The 14,333-nt window shown below is 54.4% G+C and overlaps 1 protein-coding gene across 2 annotated transcripts in view; it reads left to right on the top strand.

Annotated features, from left to right (window-relative positions):
* Positions 1 to 14,333, top strand: part of LRRC75A (leucine rich repeat containing 75A) — a 76,599-nt gene that overhangs the window by 10,240 nt on the left and 52,026 nt on the right. Inside the window, exon 1 of one of the 2 annotated variants that reach the window (XM_065694557.1) lies at positions 1,355 to 2,363. The exons of the other annotated variant lie outside the window; for it this stretch is intronic. Within the exon in view, the coding sequence (XP_065550629.1) occupies positions 2,100 to 2,363 (264 nt within the window). The 5' untranslated portion in view covers positions 1,355 to 2,099. Of the gene's footprint in view, positions 1 to 1,354; positions 2,364 to 14,333 lie in introns of those variants that run through there. 2 annotated transcript variants of the gene reach the window in all.

The following is a 14,333-nucleotide window of genomic DNA, read 5'->3' as shown; positions in this document are numbered from 1 at the left end:
TGTGCGTGGAAGCTGAGCGCTGCTGTTAGGTTGGGTCTGCAGCTGGATGAGACCCTTTTGAGGGTATGGGAGTGAATAATGCTCTGGGATGGAGCATCACTGAGGGACCTGAATGTCTCGTACCATCGAGCCACCAGTGCTGAGCCTGGAGGTGACATTTGTGCTGCCCTGAGTGGGCATGGGGCCTTCGCATGTGCTCATGAGGAGCTTCATGGTGAGGAAGGATGCTGCAAACTGGCCTTGTGGCCTTGCTCTTGTGGTCTGTGTGTAGAAATGCATTACATCAATTGGCCTTTGGACTTCTAGAAACAGTGACATGGGGTCTCCAGCCATTTGGCTGGTGAGGAGAGCTGCCTTTTATATGTGACCGTGGCTTTTGTGGGTTTGGGGATGTGCAGCTGCAGAGGATGCAGAGGAAGCAAAAAGTGCCCACCTATTGCTTTGGGATTCATTCGAACACTGTTGCAAACTGCCCCCGATAGCACGTTCCTGCTGCAGGAGGTGATGCTCCCCCAGCCCAGGCACTGCACAGAGGCTGCAGTGGGGCTTCTCCTGCCCTAGCTAAGCAGAAGCATAAGGGTGGAGAGTTTGCTGCATGTCTGTGCCGGAAACCAGCCCCTTGCATTGGGAGAGGGTCTGAGGCTCCTGCTGGGGCCTCATCAGTCCAAGCTTCCCCCTCCCAGGCATTCCTTGAGCAGTGTCTCCTGCCGCAGGTGAGCTGTTCCTGCCAGGAAGAGCTGTTCACCGGGATCTTTATCCAAGAGCTTTAATCCGTGCCCTAAACCCTGCCAGCAGCGGAGTGCCTGGAAGATAAGGAGTGATGGAATATGGGATGTGGAGCTGCTGGAAGGAGCAGCGTGGAGGGGCTGCTGCAAGCGCCGCATGCGGGTGCGTGTGGGTTTGGCTGGGGATGGCAGGACACCAGCGGCGACTTCCAGATGTGCACCGGAGCGGCTGCTGGCAGGGATGCGGCTGGGGGGGGGGACACCAGGAGGTTTTACCGCAGGCAGAACCGGAGCTGAGGGAGCCCCGCTCGGCGGCATCCCCCAGGGAACAGCCCCCCCCCCCCCGTCGGTGCCTGCAGGTCCTTTGGGGGGAGAAGCACCGGGAGCCCCCGTCGGGGATACCCCGCGCCGCCTCCGTGCGCTGCAGCAGCCGAGCCCCGCTTCTCCCCACCCCAAACCCGCTGCAGCCCCATCCCCTCCGCCGGCGGCGGAGGAAGGAAGAGCCCCGTCCGGCTCCGGCTTCCTCCGCAAGCCCAGCCTCGGAGCACGGCGCCCGCCCCCGGCCCTCCCCCGGCTCTCCCCGGGGCTCCCCCCCACCTCGCACCGCTCCGCCTCCCGGGCAGCCCCCGCCGCGCAACAGTTGCCCCCAGGTCGCGGCCGTTCTCCCGCATCGTCCTCGGGGAACTCCCCCCCCCCCCCCCCCCCCCAGCCCCAGGCACCGAGGGGAGGAGGAGGAGGAGGAGGAGAGGCGGGGGGGGGCTGCGCGGAGCCGCCGCCGCTTTGCAGCGCTGAGCACCGGCCGCTCTCGCCGCTCCGCCGCCGCCGCCGCCCGGGACCGGCAGCAGGAGCCCCGCGGATCCCGGCTGCTCGCTTCAGCCCCGCAGCGATGGAGCGGGGCGGCGGGGCCGAGGCGCGGCTCCTCTCGGCCGGGAGCAGCCGTTCTCTCCTCCGCCGGCGGGAGCGGAGCAGCCCCGCCGCTGGGCACCGGCCCCCCTGCTAGGATACCGGGGTGCCCAGCCCCGTCCCGCACCCCCGGAACCCCTTGTGCGTCCCTCTGTGCATCCCCCTGCGCACCCCCTGAACCCTTCGTGTAATCCCCTGTGCACCCCAAACCTCTTGTGCATCCCCTCCGTCCTCCTGTGCATCCCTTTGTGTGTCCCCCCCAAATCCCTTGTGCATCTCCCTGTGCAAACCTCTTGTGCATCCCCCTGTGCACCCGCAAACCCCTTGTGCACCCTCTCCATCCCCTCGTGCATCCCCCTTCTGCACCCCCAAACCCTTTGTGTCCCCCTTTTCGTGCCTTCCCCCCCCCCCCCCCCCCCAAGCTCCCCCGTGTATGCAGCCCCAGGGCTGCAGGAGCCGGGGCCGCACGCCATGGGCACCAAGCAGACCAAGGGCTGCCAAGCGGGCAGCGCTGCCGAGAGCCCCCCGGCCCATCCCCGCAGGAAAGCGCCGCCCAGGGAAAGGGGGGATTTCCTCGCTTCCCTCGTGGTGAAGTCCGGCGAGAAGTTCGGGAAGGGCGGCGGCAGCAGCCTCCCCCCTTACCACCGGCGGATCTGCATGATCCAGGACATGCTGGTGCTGGTGAAGCAGGGGAAGCAGGAGGAGGCCACCGAGCTGCTGAGGCACCTGAGGCAGGTGAGGATGGGCAGGATTCCCCTTGGGAAGGGGGTCGGAAAGGCTGTCTAAGAGCGCATCCTGGTTTCTAAAGCCCCATAGCAAAGAGAGAGGGGGGACACGCTCCGGTTTTGGCGGGTGGAACTTTAGTGGTGTCATTTGGAGCTGCAGGGTGGTCATGGATGCTGGAGACGGGGAAAATAACCCCGGGGGAGGTGCTTTGCATTGTCTGCAGCGAGGAACCCTGCTGGGTGCGGGTTTCTCCTTCCCTTCATTGCCTGTGCTGGTCGCCCTGGGGTTTGAACCCCGCTCCTGGAGGTTCCTATTCAACTTCGGGAAAGTTTGGTGTTGTGCTGAGGCAACCGGAGGCAGCAGCTTCTGAGGAGCATCCCTGTTGCCTGGCTTGGAAATACCAGGAGTTGCCAGCTTGGCTTTTATCGTTGCTTGGTGGAGTTTTGCTGGTGTTGGCCGCAGCTTGGAGAAACGAGTGCGTTGAGACGCTGTGTGGGAGCAGGGAATTCATTGTGCGGAGCCCAAGACCTTTCCCCTTGACCGTCTGTTTGAGCTGGGCATTATTAGCGGGGGAGCAGCGCTACGGGAAGTTGCTGTGAGCAAACAGAGGAGCGCTGCTCTGTGCCCAGCAAATCACTGTTTAATCTCTTCTGCTGATAGACGGTGATGAAACCACCGGGGCGCTGGGTATTGGCGAGGCTCTGGGGTACAGAGCGCTTTGGAAAGCAGCAGCTTCTCCATGCGAGCTGAAAACGAACCCATCCTCAAGCTGGGTTTTCCTCCCAAGGAGCCTGCAAGGCACCGGCTCTTGGTGTAACCGGTTCTACCACCCGAGGAAAAGCTGCTCAGGTCTTTGCTGGGCATCAGGAGCTGTGGTTTTGTCCCATAGGTTCTGTCTGCGCACGGGAGGATGTGGCTGGTCCAAAGTCTGATGGTTTTCCTCTTGGGTTTTGCGTTCGGGTTTTGCTCTTTGCCTTTGTTCCACCTCACTTTCTAGTCCTGTTATAACTTCTTAGCAAGTGGATGTGTTGCTTGCAGCACGTCCCTGACCCTACCATCAATCAGGGTCCCTCGGACCAGTCAGTTGACGTGATTTAGGGCTGTCTTTGGAGCAGCCAAGATGAGAAATCCAAATAGTTTGGTATGTGCTTGTGTCCCCTTATAGAAACCCCTCTCAACCTTGATAACGTGCTTTGTCTGAGATGAATGGGTCCCCTTTAACGGGAATTGGGGGTGTAACTCTTTGGGACAATGACCTCTCCATTGGGATCTGTGCAGCCACATGGCCATGAAACCCCCATGGGACAGAAGCAGCTGCGAGTTGGGCAGTGGATCTGTGCCCAGACCTTGCACCTCTCAGCCATGCCAAAGCCCTGTCCCTGCACCTCTCTGTCACTGCATAGCTGCCCATTGGAGCTGGCAGGAAGGCAGGGGCTCATTTTAGACGGTGTTTACATCGAACACACCCCTGAAAATGAATCCTGTGAAGCACCGTGAGCTGCTCCTAAGTTCTTTCTGGCTTCAGATACTGTTTATCATCAGCGATGCTCTGGACCATCCTCTTCCTCCTGTGGGTTGGCCATGCAGAGCACGAGGGATGTGCCCTAATGACAAATCTGACCACGGGGACATCCCATCATCTGACCAGGGGCAAAAATAACCTCTAGGAATGGATTTTACAATGCTGGGGGAAGCGAGGAGCCTGTTCCAGTCAAATGAGTCTTTGTGAGTGTTTCTGAAGAGCTTGCTCGGATGAAATAGAGTGCCAAAATAAGGAACACTTTGTCCTAGATACAGTAATAGACTCGAAGCACATTCCTAATGAGGTGGTATTATTCCCTGCCTTCAGGTAGTGAATGTGGGATGCCCCACTGAACAAATCCCGCTTGCTGTGTATTCCTACAGGCTGGCTTTTGGGAGGTGCTGGTTTAGGGGGGCAGTGGTGGCTGGAAGGGATGCTCGGTTTGCTCCCAAGGAGCTGGGGCTGTGAGCCTGTAGGAATCTGAGCTCCAGCCTAAAAAGTGAGGATGGGGGGGGAAAGGATGAGCTTCCCCACGCAGAGAGGGATCAATGGGTGAGCCTGGTGGGGCAGAGACCTTTTCCTGTGAGCCATTCTGCGGTGGCCACTGCAGAGGGGCTGTGGTGTTGGTTGGTCAATGAAGTTGCTAACGTAACGTGTGATGCTGATGCTGCTGCAGAACCTGGGGTTTTGGGCAAACCAGGTTGCTCAAGCCAGCATCTCAGTTGCATTTAGACTTTTTCATTGCCTGAAAATTCCAGAGATTTGGGTCATTTGGAGGCTTTCCCCTCACTTTGCCAGGCTCTGAAGCCATTCCAGTGTGCTAGCGAGTAGATAGGTGACAGCATCCCCGTGTTTGGAGGTGCTCCATCCTTCCTTTCAAGCAAGGTGACCGCGTTGGCTGATCAGCTTTTCAGCTCTCCTTGACATTAGCATCCTGCCCTATCCACCCACTGTAAAACAAGGTTCAGGGGGCTTCTCCTACCTGCCATAAGCTGTGTTTAATAATCCAAGGGCAGGGCAGAATGCTGGGGCATGGACATGTCCTGCTGGAGAAGGGCATGTCCTGCCCTTCCATCAGTGTCCAGGGGGGGCATCTCCATCCTTCCCCCCTGAAATGGGAGCGATGCTGTTTGCTTTACAGGCTCTTGTAAGGATTAATCAGCGTTTCCAAGAACACTTAGAGCCTGCAAACAACTACACAAGCACCAAGGTACAAAGTGGACTTGTTTGGGTTTAGAGAGATAAAGGATGGGAGCAGCAGACGGACTCCTTTGCTTCGATGCTGCTCCTCAGAGAGGTCAGAAGCGGTCTCCAGCGCGGAGGCAATCTGATCCCATTGCCTGCCCTCAGAATAACACTGGCAGCGGCAGCTCGAAGGGTATGTGCTCCTTTGGCACAGCAGCCTGATTCAATGACAGGTCCTGGTTGTTCTTTCCTTCTGCTCTGGTGTCAACAGCCTGGAGGTCAGACCCCACACTGCAAAAAGGAGTTTCCCTCCCCATTTGCTGCTCTCTTTATACGGGGTGGGTTTTCCTTGAAGTGTTCAATGCACTTAGGATGCTTTTGGCAATGAAACGTGTGAGGATAAGCAGAAATACCCTGAGACACTTCCCATTTTATCGAGGTGGGAGTTTGGGATTGCAGGAAGTATCTCCCTGGGTACTTGGATGGAGCCGGTCATCCTTCATGGAAGTAGTTCTTGTCCTGAGTAACGTTGAATCTGGTTTCTCTGCTATAAAGCATCATTCTGGGTTTACCTGTCAGCATCTCCTCTGCTTCCTGCTGCAGAGCCTCACCCTACGAGAGGGCGAAAACGGAATTAGTTGTGTCCAGCACTTGGGAGAAACATGGGAACCCACTCCCATTCCCTGCGCCCCATCACGGGTGGCAGAACTGCAGCTCCGAGCGGGTACCACCGGCTGCAGCACAGAGCGGGCTTTGCCATCACGCAGCGCATCGCTTTCTTCTTAGGCACTCCTGAGTTTCAGTGGTTAAAGCAGCCAAGCGCTGTCAGATTATTACATTCTGGGAGTGTCTGTGCTGCTGGGGAGAGGATTTGTAAAACAAAGCATGTTTTCCTCCTCGCCGCTGCCAAACGGATCGTTTTCCCAAGCGGAATGGTGAGGCGCTTCCCAGCACATTACGTTGCACTCCAAGAATTTGCCATTGGTTATGGCTCGACGTGGGGGCTTTTGGCTGGGTTGGTGGGAGAGGAAAGGAGGAGGAAGAGGCATCCACAGGCTCCGGGCATCACCTGCCTGGGGCAGGAGTCGTGCAGCAGATCCAGGTGTTAAAACCCTAAGAGAACAGGGGAAAAAGAGGGCAGTGTTGTAATAACCCCCCCCCCCCGGGCACTGAGGGTGGCTGGAAGCCAAATGGCAAGGTCCAAGGTGCGGCAAAGCTGCAGGACTTGTAAAGTGGGTTCTGTGCTCACACCGGCCTTGCCTGTGTGATGAAGGGCAGGGGAATTGAGGTGTCAGGGTCCCCAGTGGGCAGAGACACGGCCAGAACTCCCATTTGCAGGAATGGGGCTGCAGGCAAATGCGCTCTGATGCCCACCGAGCAGCGCAGACCCGGTGCCTGCAGTGCGGGCAGCACCTCTTTGCCATGAGCCTGTTATCCCCGTGTTCTATCCCCCACATGTGTCCCTGCCGTGGGTACTGGCATCCCCCTGCCTTTTCCAAGGCTGATCCCTGGGTTTTGCAGCCAATGGTTGTGGGAAGCAAGTCGTGACATGTCCCGACATCCACCCTGCTGGGTTGGGGATTAAACGCTGCCTTGTGAGCAGCTGCCTGGTGCTATGGGGACTGCGTGGCGCAGGGATGCTTCGTTAATGAAATGATGAATATCTTCATAATAAGAAGGTGTTTGGCCAAGGGGAGAATAGAGAAACAAATAGATTGGAATACGGTTAATGCAGAGAGAGGTCACTTCAGGCTCTGGTGGCCTTCTGCTGCTGCGCCAGAGTGGAGGGGTAAAAAGCAATTCTTAGGCCCAGTCCTTCTGCTTAGTTAAGTGCATTAAGTAGCAGCTGATGCAGAATAGGGGTACTTATCCCAGTTTTCCTGGTGATTTATCACACGTGTTCCTATTTTCCCTCTGCTCCAGTTCCCCCAGTGCTTGGGATTTTGCACTTTGCAGGGAGGCAGGAGCTGTTGGGGACAGTTTGGAGCAGGGCTGTGGAGGCATCAAGGCACTGAGGGAGCACTGGGACATCCAGAGGCAGCACTGCTTCTGGAGCTCTCATAGAGAGCAATGCAATGGTTCCAAGCCATCCTGGGAAGTCAGCTCGGAGATGCTGGGATGGGGAGGGAGAGGTTGACCCGAGTTCAGACCAAACTGGTCAGCGTTACACTTGCATGGGCTGGAAAAGCAGGCACCCATGAGGATGCGATTTGCCCCCTTGGGCTAACTTTGTGTGTTCAGAAGCATTTCATGGCCAGCATCAGCCTGGTCTGCGTGTTACACTTGGTGTATTACACAGTGTGCACCTTCACTGTGGGTTAGGAGTGCTCTCAGGGTTATTTATCCCATAGAATGGTTTGGGTTGAAAGGGACCTTAAAGATCATCCAGTTCCAACCCTCCTGACCCAAACAACACTTAAACCACAGAGATGCTGTTGCGCAATAGATCCCCATGGAGGTGGGTATGTTGCAGGTGAGTTAGGGATGACTGCAGTGTCTCCAGCTGTTCATCAGGATGAAGGGGATGGTTTTGGTGCTGCTTTATCTCAGATTCATGCTTACTCCCTGAAGGATGCTGGCCCCTGGCTTTGCACCAGCCCTGCCAGTGCCAAAGCTGCTTAAACATTCCCCCTTGGCTGTGTGGTTGGGTGTGCTTATGGACATAGAGAGCAGACCTGGGGGGGGCAATGTGGTCTGATTGAGATGATGCAGCTTAGCTGCACCCTGTGCATGCCTCTTGTATGGTCTGTGCCATTCTGTGCTTGCTCCTGGACCTGTGCACTCCAGCTGTGGGGCACCACCACCCCTGTGGGGACTGTCCTGGTCCACACGAGCAAGCACCCGGTCCCTTCTCCTGAGTGCTAAGAGCAGCCAATGCATCAGAGGTGATGAGGATAGGGCTTCTCAGCCCCTCAGAGGTGGAGGTTTGCAGCACTGGTTTCTGTGGGTCCATGCTGGGTGGAAGTTGGGTAATGAGGAACAGTGGGGCAGCTTTGGGATTAGCACTCACTTCCTCTGCTTTGTGCTACTGACAAAACCACCAGTGCTCCCCACAGCTACTTTTAACCCTTAGGATGCTGGAGCCATGCTTCCTCACCCTGCCCTAGCAGCCTCCTTTCTCTGCTTGCTTCCCATCCTGGCTCCTTCTGCTCTTTTTCCTCCCGCCATGGGATTCGCAGGTGGATGCATCCCTTTTCTGCTTGGCATCCCAACAGCCTTTGGTTTGAATGAGCCCCCTGGAAGGTGGCTGCTGCAGCTCCTCCCAAGGCAAATGTGTCTTGGGGGGGTGCAGAGAGGGAGGGAAGAGGCGATTCGTGCTCAGCAGCGTGGGTTCAATCCCAGTGTTGAGCTCCCTGTGCGGGGGTGATGCTCGCCCTGCCGCTGGCATGGAGCAGAGCGGGTTTTCTCTTCCAGCAGGGATGTTCCTCTGGGATTGGGGAATCACTTGCATAAGGAATGAGTGTTGCTAGCGGATGCATTAATGCAGCGCACGCAGCACACCCGGGCAGGCTCTGCTTGCTGCAGGGATGGCAATGAGAGAGCCTGACATGGGCAAGATCCCTGTTCATATATCCACTTGCACCTGAGGGGGACACCCCTCCATGGCCAGGTTTCCAAGTATCCCTGGCACAGCCTTTCGGGAAGCACTGCTGGCTTGGAATGCTGTGTGCCCAGGGAGTGATGGCTCCCATAGCTCAGGATCCAGGAGGTGATGCATCTGGGAGGGTCAGAGAGGAAACTGATTGGTCAGACCTTGGTTTCCTTCCTCTGGACCTCTTGTGCTGGATGCTGCTGGTCAAGGGTGCTGGGCAGCTGCTTGCTCCCAAAAGGAGGAGGAAACCCTGCCTGTACCCTCACTGGAGCCAGCAATCTCCACACTGGGAGAAGTTAATGGTTGCAGTTGGCAAGCCAGCCTCTGTTCAGCACTTTATCTGTTTATATAATAGCAGGAATGTGTCTTTTCCAACCCCCCCTTAGGCTGCTGCTGCTTCCACATCTGATGTTGAGCTCGGGGGTTCCTGCCCTCAGCCAGCCTGGCGTGCAGCTTTTATTCCCCTTTTCCTTTCTATCTTGCTTCACACTGTAAAATCCCTGTGTCTGAGGACGTCTCCTCTCTCTTGCCAGCCTATGGGGGTGATGGCTGTGTAGGGAGAGGCCTCCCTGCAAATCCCAGTGCTGTGATGGAGCGTGGGGAGGCTCAGGGCAGGGATGCAGGGGGATGCACTTGGAATTCAGTATATTGTAGCTTCTTGATGGGTTTAGGATTCCATGTATCGGGGGTTCGGTGGTGGTGGCCTCCCCTTAGGTAAGGGAGGTGGTTGTATACTAATATTCATTTAATTCTCATATAAACAGGTGGGATTTCTTAGCATTAAACTTGTGCAGGTCTTGGCCAAAGGCCTGATGTGATTCATTGCCTGATTCCCTTTGTCTCTGCTGTGTATCTCAGCCTCCTTCTCCTCCGGATTTTGGAGGAAAGACCACTGAATGGTAGCTTTAATCCAAAAGCACAAGGAAATTGTCCTTTGCATCCCTCCCCAAGCAGGAGGTTTCAGCTCCAGTTACTCCTGGCTCTGACCTCGCTGCTTTGTGGGCAGGAGCTGCTTCGGCTTCCTCAGATCTGTTCAAGGCTTCTTTTACCTTTCAGGCTTTGCCTTTGAAAGGCAGCGACAGTCCCTTTGCGCGAGGGTTTGAGCACAGTGCATGGGACGCGCATCAGAGCCGATGGGAGGGAGCTGCCTCCTTCCTCTTGCCTTTGGGTATCCCAATGGATATCTCATTCCTTAGGGCCTCTTTATATCACAATATAACCTTCCCAAAGGCCCCTCTTGCCATTAGGTTTGATATTGGTGGATATATTGCTCTGTGAGATGCTCTTGGGTTCTGCACTGATTGCTGCAGCCTGTTCATCCTTGTTGATCCATGGAGGGTTTCCATGAGGTCTGCAGTGCACAGGCAATGGATCAGGCTGCTGCTGCCTTCAGCCCTTTACTGTCCCCTTTGCCTTTGAGGTTGGCTCCTGGGAAATAGCAGCAGCATTTCCAGGGCTGCAGCCCTGCTCCTGCTCCCCACTGGTGCTGCTCCGCCTGCTCATCCCCATAAGGCTTTGCAATGGCTGTGGGTTTGCAGGGGATTGCATGTGCGTGTTGCACAAGAGGCTGTTTGTCAGGCACTGTCCCTAAACTCCTCATAGTGGATGAGTTGAAATGAGTGTTAGTTATTTAATGGGGAGCCCAAACCACCAGCCTGCACTCGGAGCAGAACCCTCTAGTGCAGGGGATGGGTGTGCGTGTTTCCCCGGAGGATGGGGAAGCTTGCGCTGGCTTTCTCAGCTCCTTGCTTTACATTTGACTACAGCAAATGAACAATAATGCCTTTAATGGTTCTGTCTTCATCTCTCACAGGCAGCTATCTCCTCTGTGCAAAGGCAGAGACTCCCTGTGTTTGTATGGATGAAGGGCATGGGGCTTTAACCAAATCTGTGCCTTGGAGCCCCTGGTTCCGTGGCTGGGTACCACACTGGGAAGCACTCCCAGAGCTGCCTCCTCTCTCTCTGGGGGTGCTTAAACTGAGCCCTCTGGGGGCATGGCTGGAAGCTGAGGAACAATTCATTGCAGTCTCATTGTGCAGTGCTGTTTCTTTGTGCCCATCCTCCCCGAGGCCAGGCAGATCTTGGCACAAGGATTAAATCCCAGCAGGAGAAAGCAGCATCTGCTGAGGGTGTAAAAAGCACACTTGTCTTTTGAAGTCTATGGTGGGAAAGGCTTATTTTGGCCAGAGATGTGCTGAGGGTTTTTACTGGGACACCTCTGTCCTATTCCCACCTTGCCTGTGGAGCACGGTCTTGTGGTGGGACCGGTGCCATCTGTCTGACCATGATTTGGGGTCCAAATGCCAAAAGGAAAAGAGCACATTGGGGCAGAGCCCTGACTCCCATGCAATGTGTGAAGCAGTTTGGGATGCGGATGCGAATGACCACTACATCCATGGTGGTGGCTGCAGCCAAAGCCAGCAAGGGAAGGAATCTTGATTAAAGCAGCTATTTTTTTTGTGGATAGGATCCCTTATTTTTCAGCCATTCCATAAGAAAGAGGATGTCTTCCTGCTGGGTTGTAAAAAGCAGCTTGGTGTAATGGGATACTTCCTTCTCTGAGCAAGGAGCCCGCTGTACCTGGGGATGTTTCTTTAGGCAGCTGTTGGCTGGGTGATTCTTTTTGTGTGCTTTTATTCTGGTGGGAAATGGTGAATCTGGGGGTTACACGACTTGGTTTGTTTTCTTTTTGTGTTTCTGACTCAAGTTGCAGGGAGATGAAAGCAAGTTTCAACCGCAGAAAACGACCGTTCCAGTGTTATTTGATGGGTTCATAAACTCGGGATATGCTGGCTATGTGGGGCAGACAAACATCTCAAACCACGTTTTACATTTAAAACCAGCTGATCCATTAATCGTACATAATGAATTACACTTGTGGTCACCATAATGAGCAAGCTGGGCCTCTCGGGTTGCCGTTTGAGTTGCAGCTTGGAAAGCAGGCATTTCCCCATTGTACTCCTGATTTGCTCATTGGCTCGTTGAAGTCAATGGACTGGATGGATTAACTGAAATGAGGATGTTTTCGTTGCCCTTATGAGCCAGACTCTTCCCCAAAAGCTGTGTTTGTGCTTCAGTCTCTTCTGGTTGTCTTTTCATCAGCGGCTTTCCCTAAACCTTTGGTAGGCACATGTCCTAGCCTAACATAAGCTGTTGGAAAGCATGACCAGAGACTGGTGTCACCTTAAACTGCTCATTTGAAATGTGTTTGAAAGTAAATGCATTGGGTGTTTAAAGCTATTTTAAATAGCAGTATTAATTGAATTTTAATGTCATTGAATTGAGTCCTTGTACAACCCATCCCTTCATTCTTCCTTAGCGAGGCTGGGCATTTACTAAGCTCTTTGCTCAGCCAAATGCCTTTACCATTGGGTTTCTTGGAAGAGGATCCCACCCCTGTAGCTGCCTTGCTTTGCTTCCCGTATTTTGGAGGCATCCAAATCCCCTGGTGCCAGACAGGGAAATTAGTATGAAAGTCTTCAAGAAAGACTTTCCTTTCCAAGCTTCCTCCCTCTGAGCCAAGTACCAAACACTACATCCCAGCCTGGATCAGTGTTTGCTCTATCTAATGGTTATGAATCTTAAGCTGGAAATAGAAACGCACAAGCATGGGATAAAACACAGGAGAACCTTCATTTCTTCCCTTAACCCCCAAAACCTACTGACTTTCCTTCAATGATCTATCCCTTTTAAGACAGGGGGAAGGTTCGCAGTTCCCTGTGGTGTGAATCGCAGCACTGATTGAACCTTGGGGTGGGAAGATGGGAAGCTTTTGAAACACCCCGAGTTCATTTGCGCAGCGATGGTCTCATCCTTTACCTTCCCAATCAGCTTCCCATTTTTCCATGGGTGTTTTGAGAGAAAACCCTCATCTGGGCAATTTCCTTCCTAAGTCCACCTGGCAGCCCCTTATAGAGCAGAGAGAAATCGATATATTACGACGTGTGCCATTCCCAACCTGGCCGGCTGGATAATGGGAATTACAGACTGCCTGCCCAAGCGAGCAGGGTGGAGGGTTACAATTATACAGCTGCTCTGAACCAGCTTGGTAGCTTTGAGGGGTATTAAAGGCATTGAGCATGGCCCTGTTTATTGCAGGTATGGAGCTGTGCCTGCTGTCATTGCTGAGCGTCGGGCTGTGCTTTTCATCCTCTCTTCAGATTAGAAGTGCAGCTCTAAACCATACACCTAATGTCCTTAAAAGCACTGAGCATCACCAGTATGGGTGATGCAGACAGGCTCCTTTCATGTCTCTACAGTGTTACTTGTGGTGGGGCTGTGATGCCCATGGGTTTGGGAAAGACCCTGACCCAAGCGAGTGCTTGATGGACATGGGTGAAAGGCCTATTTCTGCCCCAACCCAGAGATGCTGACGTGTTGACTGTGTGCTCTGGCTGTTGTTCGTAGCAGGGAGGTGCAGCCCCAGCTGGTGCTGCTGGGGCTCTGTGTCTGTGAAGTTCCTTGTGCCTCAGTTTCCCCCTGCGTAAAGTAGGAGCGTACTCTGGAACCGCATCCATCGCATCTGAGCAGCGACTTGGATTAGGGAAAGCTGCTCTTTCCTGGGACTCGCTGGCGCAAGCACGCTGTAAGCATTCAACTGAGTTATTTCACTGGTTTGGCTTCAGCAGGGGGGGGAAAAGGTGTCTTTGACCAGTATGTGCACAACATCTGCTTTCTGCACATCATTTCCAGTCCTTTCCATGGGTGAATGCCACAAGAGGCATTTCTTCTCTCTTGCTTTGTTGCTTTAGGATGAGGGTGTCGGCAGCTCTGATTGCTGCTGGGACTCTGGGTTATCCTGGCTTTTAGACTGTGTGCATCTCTGTAAGCCCCTTGGGTGCGTTGTAGTTTTTCTAGTAGTGCCACTTTGTCATTAAGTGGATAGGCTGAGCTGCAGAACAGAAACAGCCCTGGTGCCTTTTCTGAGCCCCTTCATGCTCTCCATGGGTGGTTTGGGGCTGTTTGGTCTTCCCTCTGTTTTCCTTCCCATCTCCTTGCTGTCCAGAGAAGGAGGGTGGAGGATTTGGCTCAGTGCAGGGGATGGGGTCAGGCTGTCTGCACCAGCCCAAGGTCTGGCTCCAATGAACCTCTCCATCCCCATTCAACCAGATGTAAAGCAGTTCTCTGATGAGATTAACTCCCTGACACGTGGTAAGCAATCTCTGCTCGGGCTGCTTTCATCTCTTGCCCATCAGCTGCTATTCTCCACCAACACAAAGAAAGAAGCTGAACTCCTGTCCTGCAAGCCATTTCTCTTTTAGTGTTGCCACATAGTGTAAATTAATTGCATTTTTAGGAGTCGTGTTTGCTTATTTGTCCTCCCTTTGGAGGAGACTTGGAAGCCTGAAACAATCCCAAAGGCAGGAATAAAAAGCACCATTCCTGCAGGTTTAGATCATTTCACGGTGCTGCCTCCACTCATTGCAGAAGGGTGAGAACGACATCTTGCTGCTGAGCACCACGTGCAAGGTCCTGGTGGGACCTGACGCTGACCGAGCTCCATCTCTGGATGCTTCATCCCTGGCTGACCCATCCCTGAGCCTGTGGGATGCTGCAGGGCTGATTTGCAGCTCGAGGGCTCCCAGGCTGTGCTGCTGATTAAACGGGATGGGTTGCACAAAGCAAAAGGAAAAGTTGGGTTCTGGAGCAGGACTGGGAGTTATGAGCTTCTGCTCCGTGT

The sequence above is a fragment of the Lathamus discolor genome, chromosome 14 (assembly GCF_037157495.1).
Source record: "Lathamus discolor isolate bLatDis1 chromosome 14, bLatDis1.hap1, whole genome shotgun sequence".
NCBI lineage: Eukaryota > Metazoa > Chordata > Aves > Psittaciformes > Psittacidae > Lathamus > Lathamus discolor.
The sequence above is the reverse complement of the archived record's forward strand: the minus strand, read 5'-3'. Positions and strand labels throughout refer to the sequence as shown.